This window comes from Amblyomma americanum, chromosome 5 (genome assembly GCF_052857255.1).
Source record: "Amblyomma americanum isolate KBUSLIRL-KWMA chromosome 5, ASM5285725v1, whole genome shotgun sequence".
In the NCBI taxonomy this organism is placed as follows: domain Eukaryota; kingdom Metazoa; phylum Arthropoda; class Arachnida; order Ixodida; family Ixodidae; genus Amblyomma; species Amblyomma americanum.
The window spans coordinates 26,212,558-26,226,001 of record NC_135501.1 but is presented as its reverse complement, the minus strand read 5'-3'; the positions used below and the strand labels follow the sequence as shown (position 1 = coordinate 26,226,001).

Sequence of the window (13,444 nt, the reverse complement as noted above, 5' to 3'; positions counted from 1 at the left end):
TCGAGGCAGCAATTAAAAATGTGCTCTAGAACTGGGATAATTACATCGGCTACATATTGGCTGGAGTTTAAGATCGTCTATGTCTCGTGACCAGCTGTTACGGAGAGTGAGTAGGCAAGTTTTGATTTCATTGGCGTCCGTCGGCATCAAGAATGCAGTGGAAGAAACCCGCGAGTCGAGACATTTGATATCCTGGGGTTCGTGATTGCCATCTACCAGTGACGCGAAGAAATCGTTAAATTTTTCTGCCAAAGGTTTCCCATTGACTGGTGTGTTATTAACCAAGACCTCAAGCATTCCAATTGCATGTCTCCACCTGGGTTTAAAATTTGATTTATTGTTTTCCATACAAGGTCACTCCTTTTAATTACGTCTGGCACAAAAAGTTTTCCATATTCTCTACCTTTGTTTGGCGTAGAAAAGAAGTGACTTGGTTTCGATACGCCTTAAAACGTGCTAGGTCATCGAGGGATCGGCTTTTAATAAAGCAGTCGTAAAGATTCATTTTTCGTTTTACCATTTCAAGGCATTCTTTTGTTATCCAGGGCTTGCGGGCCTTGCGGGGTTTTTTATAAGTCACAAGTGGAAAATTTTGGTCATAGACAGACTTAAATGTAGTAATGAAGGCACCATATGCGTCCTCTGGATCATTATTGCTGAGCACGAGATTCCAGTCCACGCCTGCAAGTGCTGCGCGAAAGGAATTTAATGGACTTGCTGTGCTATCGCCCTTAAACCGTCAACTCCCTCCGCTACTCTTTCCACCACTTTTGCGGCTTCACCAGCCAAGACATCATTTAGTCCCGCCGCTACCACTACCAAATTGCGCTCTGCAACTTTCTTATAAAGTTCGCTTCTTGTCTGTCTCAGTGCTGCGTCCATTGTCCTGCCTGGGAATGCCCCGACTGCTACCCGCTTATCACTCTTTACAGACTCCATTATAGTTATTTTGCACCTACTCATATTTGAGTCACCACCTATAAGCACTAGGGTACTCTCTTCCCCCTTGCTAACTTCCAGTTTATGCTGCCTCTCATCAGTGACTGCGACCTCATTCCTTGGGGTTAGCTTGTTCCCCTTCTCTCCATCACATCCAGACTTCCTAGCTGTAACCTGTGCGTAGCTGTTCCTGTCTGAACCTGCCTGACCGGCCTGGCTGCTGCTTGTGCTCGATTGATTTTTGGCAGCGCAGCAGTCGTCCTACGTCTTATGTTAAAGAGAGAGGCATTCTCCAGCTATGGCGCGCGTGTTTTGTGCAATGAACAACACAATACTCGCAAATTTTGCCCCAAAATGCGTGTCTTCACTAGCTGCAGAGGTGAGGCGTCATGAAATCAATGACAGGAGGCGTCAGGAAGCTGAATTACAGCCGCCGCTCGGAAATCGAGGTTGACCCCTTCTAGAGTGACACAAACCTCGTAAGTTGTGCGCTCAGAATGCACCCAAGATAGATAAGTGAAAAGTTACAAGCATCCTTCAAACGTGCTGTGGCTTTTTCTCCCTTATATTTATTTAGGCAATCCATCAGAATTAACGGAATTATGTTCAAATTTAGCATTTTTGCTTAAATACACTTTTTAACCTTGAACTTGTAACCTTGCCACCACCCTGCTTTTACACCACCAACTGTCTAATCGATTTTTTCTGACTTCTGCCACAGATTCGTTCAATTTACTTTTGTTGTTTTTATATAGCAGGGCCTCAGAAAGAGCGACTTGGCCTTTATCGACTTGCTGATAAAATTCCAGTATACAGGGTGTTTCATCTAGCAGTTCCACAAATTTTAAAAGTAGGTTTTTGAGTTATAAGAGCGCTTTCTTCCACATATTGTCAGCTGTGTAGTACTTCAGAATACAGCTAAGGCCTGCTGATTAGCAAGCTGGTTAACTAATATTTCAACAGTTTACATTTCAACTATTACTGTGAGGTTCCTTAATTATTGAGAGGTGTGTAACCCACCGTAATTAATACCCATATCAGTTTTTAGAATTTCGAAAATGCAGTTCGTCTGGGTGCTGTAGCCCAACTCATTCTGCCTACATCGCGCCTAGATACATGCGCTTTCTAGAAGCTTGCAGACAAGGCAATCTTTCCAGTGCACGTCACTCGTCGAAACAGCAAAAATATGTCAGGCCACAGCGCCCAGGGCAGCCGTCTTTTCTAAAATCTAAAAACTCACATGAATAATAATTACGGTAGGCTACACGCCTCTCAATATTTAAAGAGCTTCACAGTAATAGTTGAACTGTTAACTGTTCAAATATTAGTTAATCACCCTGCTTGTTAGCGCGTCTTATCTGTATGATAATGCACTACGCAGCGAACAATGCTATGCCGAAAAACATGCTCATCCATGTCGAAAACCCTACTCTTTAAAAATGCGTGAAATCTTACGTGAAGCATCTTGTATAAGCCATTGAAGAGTGCTACCTCATGTTAAGCGTACACCCATAAGCGTTCTCATCACCCTCGTTTTATGCGATTGCAGCGTAACTTCAGGTTAAGGGGACGCATGTGTGGCAACACCACGTGCCTTTGAAATAGCGTACAGCGCTGCTCTCGTACCAAGCAGGAAAAACCGGATAGAGTGACGCTTTTCTGGTGCTGAGCGGTTCTAGCAACAGCTCGATGTAGAATGGTGCGCATGAAACTAAACGGCACCTTATATTTTTACACCCGTATCAGATAAAATTATTTGTTTTGGTCGTGTGGTTCTGAAAAAAAACTTAGTTTTCTGTCCAGTTGTGTCTTAGGTCCATCCTTCTCCTATGGGCTCTTGGGTTTATTTTTGGTTTGGTTTTTTTTCTTGGGGCGGGAGGAAATGCCGCAGTAGTATCTGTCTCATATATCGGCGGACACCTGAGCCGCACCGTAAGGGAAGGAATAAAGGAGGGGACGGAGATAAGAAAGGATGAGAGAGGTTCCGTAGTGGAAGGCTCCGGAATAATTTCGACCACCTGGGGATCTCCAACGTGAACTGCCATCGCACAGCACACGGCAGCCACCGCGGTCAGGTTCAAACCAGGGAACTCCGGATCAGTAGCCGAGTGCCCTAACCACTGAGCCACCGCGGCGGGGTTTTTTTTTTTGCATTTCAAAGGTTTGCTCAGCAGGGTCTGCGCTGAATTTTCAGTTTGTTGAAATGCTGTCAACAAAGTGTATTTCAATAACGAGGAAAACCCCCTGAACATTAAAAACCCTCTGAAAAGGTAACCAGGACGGCGATTAGTCGTGCCCTTTAGAAAAAGATGTGCGATTCGCTGATGGCTTGCCTTGCTAAGTCACTCCTGAGTGACCCAGGAAAGCAACCTTAACAACCTTAACAGGATACTGGATTGGTGTAAAATTTCGCTAATGGAGCTTAACCCTCACCATTGCAACGTACTCTCTTTTCATCGCCACCGCAACCCGCTCGTGTCCTTCTATCATATCGACTCCGTTCCCGTGCTGCCAGTAGAATCGTGCAAATATTTAGGCGTGACCATGTGCGCTGACCTCTCATGGAAAATGCATATAGCTAACCTCATTTCTTCAGCTAGCAAATTCCTTGGTTTTGTAAAACTTCACCTTCGCGATGCGCCCGTGCACGTTAAGTATTAGCGTACGAAACACTTGTGAGAATAAAATTAGGATATGCATCACCCATTTGGCACCCACATCAAGCTTATCTGACCGACGCATTGGAACTTTTTCAAAGCCGCGCCGTCAGATTTATTCTTTCTTCATACCATTCTAGCACTCGTGTTACGTATCTGAAATCGCTTGCAGGCGTACAGACACTCAAGCTGCGCCGCCGCACAGCCAGTCTTTCAATATTTCACGAGTTTTTTTTTTTTTACAGCAATCTACGGACTGTACCCTACATGGTCCCTCCGGCCACGCATATCTCACCGCACTCTCCATCCACTTCAGATCAGCCGTCCACGTGCGCACACCGTCACCTTCGCGGGTTCATTTATCTCTCGCACAACCGCGGACTGGAATGACCTTCCCGCTGACATCGCAAGAATGCCCTTCCTGCTAAATTCGCGCGCAGAGCCTACAGCTATTGGTCGTCATCATAACGCATGATTTCCTGCTTTCACAACCATTGTTTTATCCACCCGTTATGTAATGTTCCTAACAAGGGGTCTATAAGGAAATAAAATTGATTCATTAATTTATTTATTCATTTCTTGATTGAACTGAAATCATGATCAATGAGTTAGCCAGGCAGAGTAGAATAGTCGGCCTAGAAATTAACGTGAAGAAAACCGAATTAATGTTCAACAGTCTAGCAAGGGAACAGCAGTTCACAATTGGCAGCGAGAGGTGCTGGAAGTGCTAGAAAAATACGTCTACTTTGGGCAGGTAGTGACAGCTGACACGGATAATGATAGGGAAATAGCTAGAAGGATAAGAATAGGGCGGAGCGATATGGCTGGTTCTCTCAGATCATGAATGGCAGTTTACCAATATCCCTCAACAGAAAAGTTTACAACAGCTGTATCTTACCGGCACTCACCTACGTGGCAGAAACGTGGAGGCTAACGAAAAGAGTTCAACTTAAGTTAAGGACAACGCAGCGAGCCATGGAAAGAAAATGATAGGTGTAACGTTAAGAGACCGGAAGTGGGCAGAGTGGGTGAGGGAACAAACACGGGTTAATGACATCCTAGTCGAAATCAAGAGGAAGAAATTGGCTTGGGCAGGGCATGTATTGTAGTCCTTAAGGATAACGGAGTGGATTCCAAGAGGAGGCAAGCGTAGCAGGGCGCGGCAGAAGGTTATGTGGGCGTATTAGATTAAGAAGTTTGCGTGCATAAGGTGGCCGCAGTAGGCAAAGGACAGGGTTAATTGGAGAGACACGGGAGAGGTCTTTTTCCAGGAGTGGGTGCAGTCAGGTTGGTGATGATGAGGATGATGAAAATGAAATGAGGTACTTTCATTTAATTTTCTTTTAGCGAATGCAACCACAGCGAATGGAACAGAGTTTTACTTCAAAGTCAACGACATTCCAATCTACGCAAAAGGAGCTAACTGGGTGCCCGCTGACAGCTTTCCTGAAAGAGTGACGAATGACTACATCAAGGATCTGTTGCTTTCTGCTAAGGTATGACACTTTGCTTTCCTCCGCAGTCCTTATGATACTGCCTATTTTATTACTGTACTTATAAAATTAGTTCACTTAAAAAGGTAAGAATCATGTGTTCCGCAAAATCACGTGGCTGAAGTTCTTATGTTTGATGCAGTTGTTACGCTCGTGTAGTAGTGTGAAGCGTGAAACAAAAGCAAGAAAGTGTGAATTACTACAAATTAGATTCACTGAGAAAGATAAACATTTACACATTCGATAGCGCAATGCGGACGCGTACCCATAAATTGGCGAAACTGACAAAGACGCACTCATTGTAAGAAAGCCATTCCTTAAATGTGCAATTATAGTTACGCCACACCATTCTATTTGAGTTCTTGTTATTGCATATGGAAAGTCTGAATGTTTTTGTCCTCTCCTTCCCTTAGCTCCCGCTGTTTAATTATTTATTTCTGCCGCTATGGCTTTGGCAGCTTCGTCTGCATCGTAGAGGGCACAAGAGGTGGAGGCGTAATGAATTGTTTTTTGTCTCGTTTATTTCCGGTGGTTAATGTGATGTTTTCGGTCTTTTCAGTTTTTTTGGCTTAGATTCGGTCAATTGTTCATTTCGGTTGTGTATGGATAAATGTGTACACTGTTTTGTTCACAAAACCTTAAAAGTGTATTTGTGTTGTATTGCTTTATTGGACTGTGTATTTGCTGTACTCCTGTTGTGTTTGCAACTGCGAAAATATGTTTGTGCTATTCTTACTGCGTAAATCCTTGAACTAAAAAAATGTGATTCTGCTGCTGTGAAAAAGGCTAAGGCCTCGTCAGGCTTCCGAGCCTTTAGCCTCACGCCACCCGTAGGGATTTTTGGTCTTCCTTCCTGGATATAAAGCTACTTTCCATCACTAGGACGGGCTCCGTGTGTGCACACGACATTCGCGTGTTTTCCATATTATGTTAAAATACCTTTGGCTCTAGCTTTCTGCCTGCCTTCATGCAAGGTAGGACGTGTACTGTCAGGGACAGAGGAGGCAGTGAATCCGCATCTGATGTCCCCACAGGCACATCTACCTTTTAACGCGAGTGCGTTAATGACCCCGTAGTGGAGAAAACCCGGGGTCACCGTTGTCGGCGTTGTGAGGAAAAAAATCACGAACTTGACTCTGGCAGGTATTGCCACCCATGTCACGTGTTCTTGCGGCGTCATCACCACTGCACACCAAATAGTGAGCAAACTGTACACGTTGGCAGTTAAAGTAATGGTTTGTCGCTCGGGAAGAGCAACCTGTGTCGCACAGAGTCACCTGTGAGAGCCCCAGCCATCGCAGGGCAGTAGCGCATTGCTTAACCTATGCACCACTGTGCCAGGAAGCTTATGAGGATTAGAAGGGATATATGAATGTGAAGTAGACAGTGACCTTCTGCATAGATGGGAATTAATCCATACGCTAGGGCGACATACCCTTGAAGCGGAGCTTGAGAGTGTACCCGCAAGCCTGATGCGTGAGGCGGGTTTAAGCTTCTAGTGTATGGTGTATGCCTAGCGCATGCAATCTCTCGGTGGTGGCCGCCATTGGGACCCCAATGGCTCTTTTGTAGGCTTCTGTGATTAGTATGCAATTCTTGTTCTTATTCTTTTTTTTAGCGCTAGGTAAGGCGATAAGTAAGTGATTCTGCTAAGTATGAAGGCTTGAACAAGTGTTCGTATTGTAGTCTGAAAATTTGGTGCTCCTTCATTTCTTTGTTTCACTTCAATACCCTGCCGATCATTCTAGCCCCCTGTTCTTTTGCTTTGCTAGGATACCGAACGGTAATTACGTTGCCTCCATATTTTGGAGACTTGAATCTATAGGATTCTTATGCTATACACATTTGGGATGTTACTTTTTTGCAGCTTGATTATGATGTCTACGGGATCCTGTTCCTCTGTTTTGCCTCTGACTTTCGTTTTCTTAACAGCTCCAATTTGAATGCAGCTAAGGCATCATTTTGCTGTATACACCTGAAAAACTCTTTTGTTAGTGGCTTCCTCCATTTGTGTTGCATCTCGCCGTATATGCCTTTGTCCGTCTAGATCGGTTGTCGCGTTTTATGCCTTAGACCTCTTGGATTTCTTGTGGTTTTTCTGGAAACACTTCATTGCTATACTGAACAGCACTTGGGTCCGCACCGCCCCTTGAGGAGTTTCCCTGCGGCCTAGAGCTCACGGAAGAAAAGTTTATAATGGTTTTCCTACCCTATACAAAAATCTGGATATAATTGTTAGGACTAGGCGGACGTCGTGACACGATGCCTACTCTTTTGCAGGGGCGGGGGATGGGGCAAAGAAAGCAGCAAATTTGGCACGTCAAACGCACAGTCTTAAATACGGGTTGAAGCAGGTGGGAACTACTGTGTAAGCTGGTTCAGGAGGTGGGCAACTCCACCACGCGCAGCGTGCAGCAGCGCTCGGCGCCGTGCGTCGAGGTTGAGAAGCACTGCGGAGGCCAATGCGGAAAGGTAAATTGCTTGCGGCGCGCTGCATAATGCAAGAAATGCAAAAATATTCTTTCTAAGCTGTCCTCTATCTTCCCTCGGCAGTGGTAGCAACCCAGTTGGTGCTAGTCGACAGAGCCGTGCACTATTCTTCTTACTCTTTTTTTAAGCAATGTTTATTGCCTCAGGGCATAAAGGTTATGAAATGAGAGATGAGTAAGATGCTTAAATAAATGAAAAAATGTGAGCTGATCTAATGAAATCAATTAGTGAACGATGATATGGACCCTGTGTCCAGGCAATATAGGAATCCGGATTGTACGGTGAGAGACCCATGGCCGCCAGGTGCCGAATTCTCGTCGGCTTCAGTGTCGGGCAAACCCAGAACAGGTGGTGGATATCCAGCTCACAGTCTTCGATCCTGCACACTGGACACCCGGGGCGGGGATATAAATCATTGAAAGGCGGCCACTTGCGTGTCAGAGCTGGAATTAGGGCAACCCCGACCCGTATCCTCCGAAGCGCAACCTCCTCTGCACGGGTAAGACCACGGGGGAGGGTTACCGCACACGGAGGGATTAGAGCACGTGTGTGGGGCCGGAGGTGCACCTTTGTTGTCAAAATGAGGGTGGTGTAATCTAGAGTGAGGACTCGAGGCAAAGACGAGGTTGGGGTCGAAAGGCGGGGCGAAGAATCTAAGCGGCTTTGTGCGCTCAGGAGGTCACGCGGGATCCACTCAATGCGGATTTGCTGCGGGATGCGTGCCGATAGATGACGGATGTCTTGGCGGATTTCTGGGGTGCGACTGACTTGTCTTAGTAGGCGTGTGACGTGAAAGGCGTCGGTGCGAATGACAATTTGGGCCGTAGGTAGCATGGGAACGGCGGCCACAGAGCAAAGTGCCTCTTGAATCGCAATCATCTCCGCACAGGAGGAGGAAGGAGGTTCTGAGAGACGAAACCTCGACGTTTTGTTCAGGGCAGGCTTGCAAGGACAGTAAACTGCCGTTGTTGTTTCGCAGGCCTGGAAGCTTGCGTCAACGTGCATAACAATGAAGCCATGCGGCAGATTGCCGTCTTGCTCTGTAATTCGTTCGCGAAGCCACGATGCCGCGAAGGGTAGATGATGGCCGACGTAGATCAGTTGGTTTGTTGTCGCTTAGCTGCACAAAACGCCAGGGGGAAGAACTGGAGGGGGGGGCGGCTGTAGAATAGAGTGCGATGAATCATATGCCCTGAGTGCACACGTTGTGTGTGTAAGGTTTGACTTAAAGCGGCGAGCATCGCGTCGTTGCTGCACCAGCTCTCGTTCTGCGCATGTTCTTGGAGGGCCATGATCAGGGTAATGCGCGGAAGGCGTAATGACCCTCATTGCCTTTCAATTAACAGGTTCTAGACAATCCCATTGAGCCTTCGTCAAATGCTGGAATTGGGCTTGGTAAACGAGGCGCGGTTGCACAACAACCCGCACCAACTGTCGTGCAACACGTGAGCGGGCTCCGCCTGCTTTAGTAGCAATGCGTCTAATCAGACCCAACGCCTGAATTGCTTGCTTTTTAGCCCCAGAAAGCCAAACAGCACCTGTTCCTGACTCGTATATTGTCAACCCCAAGATTTTTATGGTCGAACTTTCTTGACTTGGAGTTCCGGATAGATGGAGACGAATTGGTGTTGCAGCGAGTTTACGGCGCCCCAGCGGTTGTCGACTGACATGAAAGTGGTTTTGCTCACTAAAAACTGCACACCAACGGAAAAAGCAAAATTCGACGTAATATCTATGGCTGATTGTAGGCCTGCTCCTTGAGTCATCAGGCCGTTGTATGTGCTCCACACCGTCAGGTCATCAGCATACAATAAGAATTTTATCTCAGAGACATCATGTAAGCGCCAAGCAAGGGAGGTAAAAGCAATATTAAATAATAAGGAATTTCAGCTGAGCGGGCAAGCGGCCAGCGGAGAGGAGCGGACTAGAGAGGGCGCCAGTGCGCATGCGCAGAACGCTCAGGCGGCCAGCGGGTTTACGACGCTGCGCGCTCGCCCGCTCATCTCGTCTTTCCAGCGGAGATCGCCCAGCGAGTGCGAGCGAGCGAGCGTCGTCGAGCACTAACATGGTGCCCTCCCGTGCGGACGTTGCTGCGTCGGCTTCATCGAGCACGGGCATGGCGCAAGCACGCCTGCAAGCAAGGAAGCCACGCAAATGTTTCAGCGCGCAAGACGACATTTGCCTTCTGCGGGAAGTGGCCGCGACAAGGCCATTCGTGGACGAGCTCAAGTGGGTGAGCGTCCTCGCGAGCGTTAACCGGGCGGTAGGCCGAGAGTTAACGCTTCGCGGGATAAAAGATCGCGTAGATCTTCTCATCGGCTACTGGAGGCGGCAAGACGCAAAGAATCTCAAAAAGTGAGTGTGTTTTTGTTTGTTCTCTCAGCAGCTCTAGCGCACATGTTTATGTGACGTGCATTTTCTGGCCTATTCAGATCGGGGACCGAAGAGCAGTACACTGATAAGGAGCAAATTCTTCAGGACCTCTCCGACTACGCGCGGGCTGTGCAGTACGAGCCAAGGATTGCCCCAAGGAGTGCAGGCTGCGCAGTGCGTTGGAAGAAGCCAGGAACGGCTCATGACGCCTCAAGGACGAGTAGGGCAGCTCAGGAACGACGAGGTGCGAGCCAGTTAGAGGAAGAACTTGCTGGCGACTGCTCCTAATCGGCCGAGCCAGCTTCGCAAATTTGCGTAGCTGGTGAGAACGACGGTTAGTTTTTGTCATGCCTGCATCTAAGTTCGCCTTCTTGTATTTTCTATTTCGACCGGATAACTCTACAGCCGCATGCACGGCCCGTAAGCTCGTGTACTGGGCTTCCTACAAGTAGCCCATGTGTGCACACACGAAACACTCGAGTTTTCATGTAGTTGTCTGTGTTCTAGCTTGTTTTCTCTTTCTCTGAGCCTGTCGGGAGGAGTGGGGGAGGGTTCACCACAAGACTGTGCACAGAGGTGTATCACAGGCTGCTGCGTGCCCACTCTTTGCGGACTGAATCAAATGATAGCGGAGCTGACAGTTGCATGCCAATGGGCTGAGCTTTTTATCGCACCTAGTGATAGGTGAAGAATATGTTAGCGTGACTTGTATACAGAGTTGCGTAATTCTAGCACAACAGACAAAACAAATTAGCTTATAGAAGGATCTGGGGCATCATGAGCTGATTTCGAAGTCTAACTGCTTGGCCCATAGGAAATGTTACAGCTGAAACGGGACAAAAATTCACGGCCGGTTTAAAATCCTTGTAGCAGCTTCCATTGCTGGCCAGGCCAAACTTCACGGGAAGGAGCGCTTGTAAAATTTAGTTAGGCACTTTATTTGTCAGGATGTTTTAGTGACAGAGACCTAGCTTAACACTCGTTCGACGGTGACGTTTCATAAGTGAATGACAACACAGAGTGCAAGCTCAGACATCATTGGGAACTTCAGCTTGCCGGCAACATTTTATACATTTCTCAAGCTTACCCAGAATTACCCAGAACCGGGTAGGCTATGCCAGATCGTCGAATTTCATTTATAGCTGGCAATCATCGGATTGTATTGCATATATTGAATTTGTAGTTATAAAAGCACTGAGTGAGTGCCAGATAAAAATCAATGAGTACTTTGCGTTTTTTATCCAGGAAGGCGCAGGTTGCTCCAAAGCTTTAGGCTAGGGGGTAACCTCTTTAGTGCACACAAAAATAAAGTTGTGGTGCCTATCCAACAGAAAACGTTTGTTAGAGAAGCTGAGAAAAGACATTTCGAGGCTGTTAAAAAAAGAATTCCCATGCACTGAAATGTAATATATATGTGCTGCTCCCATTTCGCTCAGTTGTCCTGCGTAGGTGCAGGTACTGAAATTTTTGCCATTAACTTTTTCACAAAAGAGATGAATTTCTCCTTTAGCCTCGCATTGAGTGAGCTTGTTCATTCACTCAAATTTATCGATAAGTGGAACAAAAAGTAGATTTTGCTCATCAGTGTACATTCCGCTTAATATGCACTCTTGCTGCCTTGCAGCGTTCTTTACTTTTCATTGCGTCAGAGTGGGCTTTCAGTGCAGCCCACTGATTCATGATTCAATGCAAGGCAGGTGCAATGCTGATCCATCATGTCACACTGAGTCTGGTAGGTGTCTGTGCGACAAGATGGCATTCACAAGATGTGCCACCATCACCTCGGGGTATGTCCCAAATGATAATGAGGGACACTGCCCCCTTCTTTTGCCCTTTTGGAGAATCTGTAATCCACTTGAACGTTTCGTACACATGAATCACATGAATTCTTGCCTTAGAATAGCAGCCAAGGCTGTGTGGAGGTAGCACATTGACCGCCTGATGACAGACAAGCTCTAGGAAACGATATACACACACTTTAGAAGCACGCATGTTCTACTTTCATTTTTGTCTAGAGGCTTTTGGGCCGCCCACACAGGATACTTGCCCAGTATATCCCGACGCTGACACAAAATTTAGTATCGTTTTCAATCAGCTAACAGGGCTCCAACGGAGAAAACAGTTTCGAACACTGGCACAAAGTAGAGAAAGGGTGTACGAAAACATTCAGAATATTTATTACAAAACCAATTATATTGCCATGGGCACAGCTAAAAATGTAATCCAAAAATAGCCACATAGACAAATGGAAAATTTCAATGCCAACTCGGAGGAACAGTAGCCCAATCTGGCAACCCTGCTTGTACGATTTTACCTCCTCCTTTTTTCATTCATTATAAACAGGATCGCCAGCAGCCCAGCTGTTTCTCAGCGTTTACGATGAGGAGCTTGTGCTGGGACCATCTGCAGCTACCAGTGACAATGAGCGGAACCGGATGGATGGTGGCCAGCAGCAGCAGAGCCAAGTCATGTCAGCACAACAAGAGCATCCTCCCTCAGCACACCATTATCAGTCGACAACGATCAGCGCCAGCCTGCAACTAGGCAACAGATTCTGCCGGCCATGGGTAAAGGCAAGTTCTTTAGGAATGTTTATTTACCATGTACAGTACACACGGAGCGGAATGGTGTCCAGGAGAGCATTATAAGTGTACACAGGTAAATGTTGACATGCGTAGGGTTTGGGCAGCTTTGTCCGTTGATTTGCGGAAGTCGAACTAGAGCCCTCTTCGTTTAACGCTACAGTACAAATTATTGCTCATGGCTATAACGAAACCATGATTATATATTGAGACTAATTCCTGACACCTTTAAAACATATGCATACAAACCACAAATATGAACAGTAAGAACCTTGCCTGAGTAGGAAGACAGAATGCAGAAATCAAAACACATTTTGCCATGGCGCAGCAGTTCATGACCCAAATGTTTCTTTATAACACGAATGCTTAACAGAATTGGAAACAAATCCCATCTCTTTCATGAATAGATATAGAAATATCGAATAAATGCACAGGAACAAAATTTGTTTATAAGGGTACGTTAGGCACGAAAACACCAACCTAAAAGCTAGGTGTCACATAAATACATGCTTGCAAACCATAGAACACATAATCAGTCGAATACGAACTGCATGACAAGAAGCTGGTTTGAGAGTAGTTATGCTTTATCACACGATCTGTGCTTGTCCCATGGCATTATAATACTACACAGCAATCGCACAGTGCATGAACTCGCTTGAACTAATGGCCGAAATTGCCTTGCTTGTCTACCTTTGCAGGAATTCGAGGACTACAAAGTATGGGGCTCCAGCTGCTCACAATGACGGAGACAAATAAATTTCACCTCCGCAATAAGGAGCTGGCAATTGAGAGGAGGAAAGTGGAAAACGAGGAGTGCCGCCTTGCTTTAGAAGAACGCAAGCTGGAGCTCGAAGAAAAAAAAACTTCAATTCGAATCATCCTCTCGGGAAGCAAACCAGCAGAAATTCTT

The 13,444-nt window shown here is 46.3% G+C and overlaps 2 protein-coding genes across 4 annotated transcripts in view; both read left to right on the top strand.

The window, feature by feature from the left end:
• Nucleotides 1-13,444, top strand: part of LOC144132342 (beta-mannosidase-like) — a 306,383-nt gene that overhangs the window by 149,471 nt on the left and 143,468 nt on the right. For all 3 annotated transcript variants that reach the window (XM_077664668.1, XM_077664669.1, XM_077664667.1), the window contains exon 9: nucleotides 4,944-5,092. In XM_077664668.1, the coding sequence (XP_077520794.1) occupies nucleotides 4,944-5,092 (149 nt within the window). The remainder of the gene's footprint in view (nucleotides 1-4,943; nucleotides 5,093-13,444) is intronic.
• Nucleotides 9,385-12,616, top strand: LOC144132343 (uncharacterized). Its single transcript, XM_077664670.1, has 3 exons — nucleotides 9,385-9,934; nucleotides 10,012-10,286; nucleotides 12,296-12,616. Exons 1-2 carry the CDS (start codon nucleotides 9,525-9,527, stop codon nucleotides 10,238-10,240), a joined length of 639 nt encoding a protein of 212 aa, XP_077520796.1. The 5' UTR covers nucleotides 9,385-9,524; the 3' UTR covers nucleotides 10,241-10,286; nucleotides 12,296-12,616.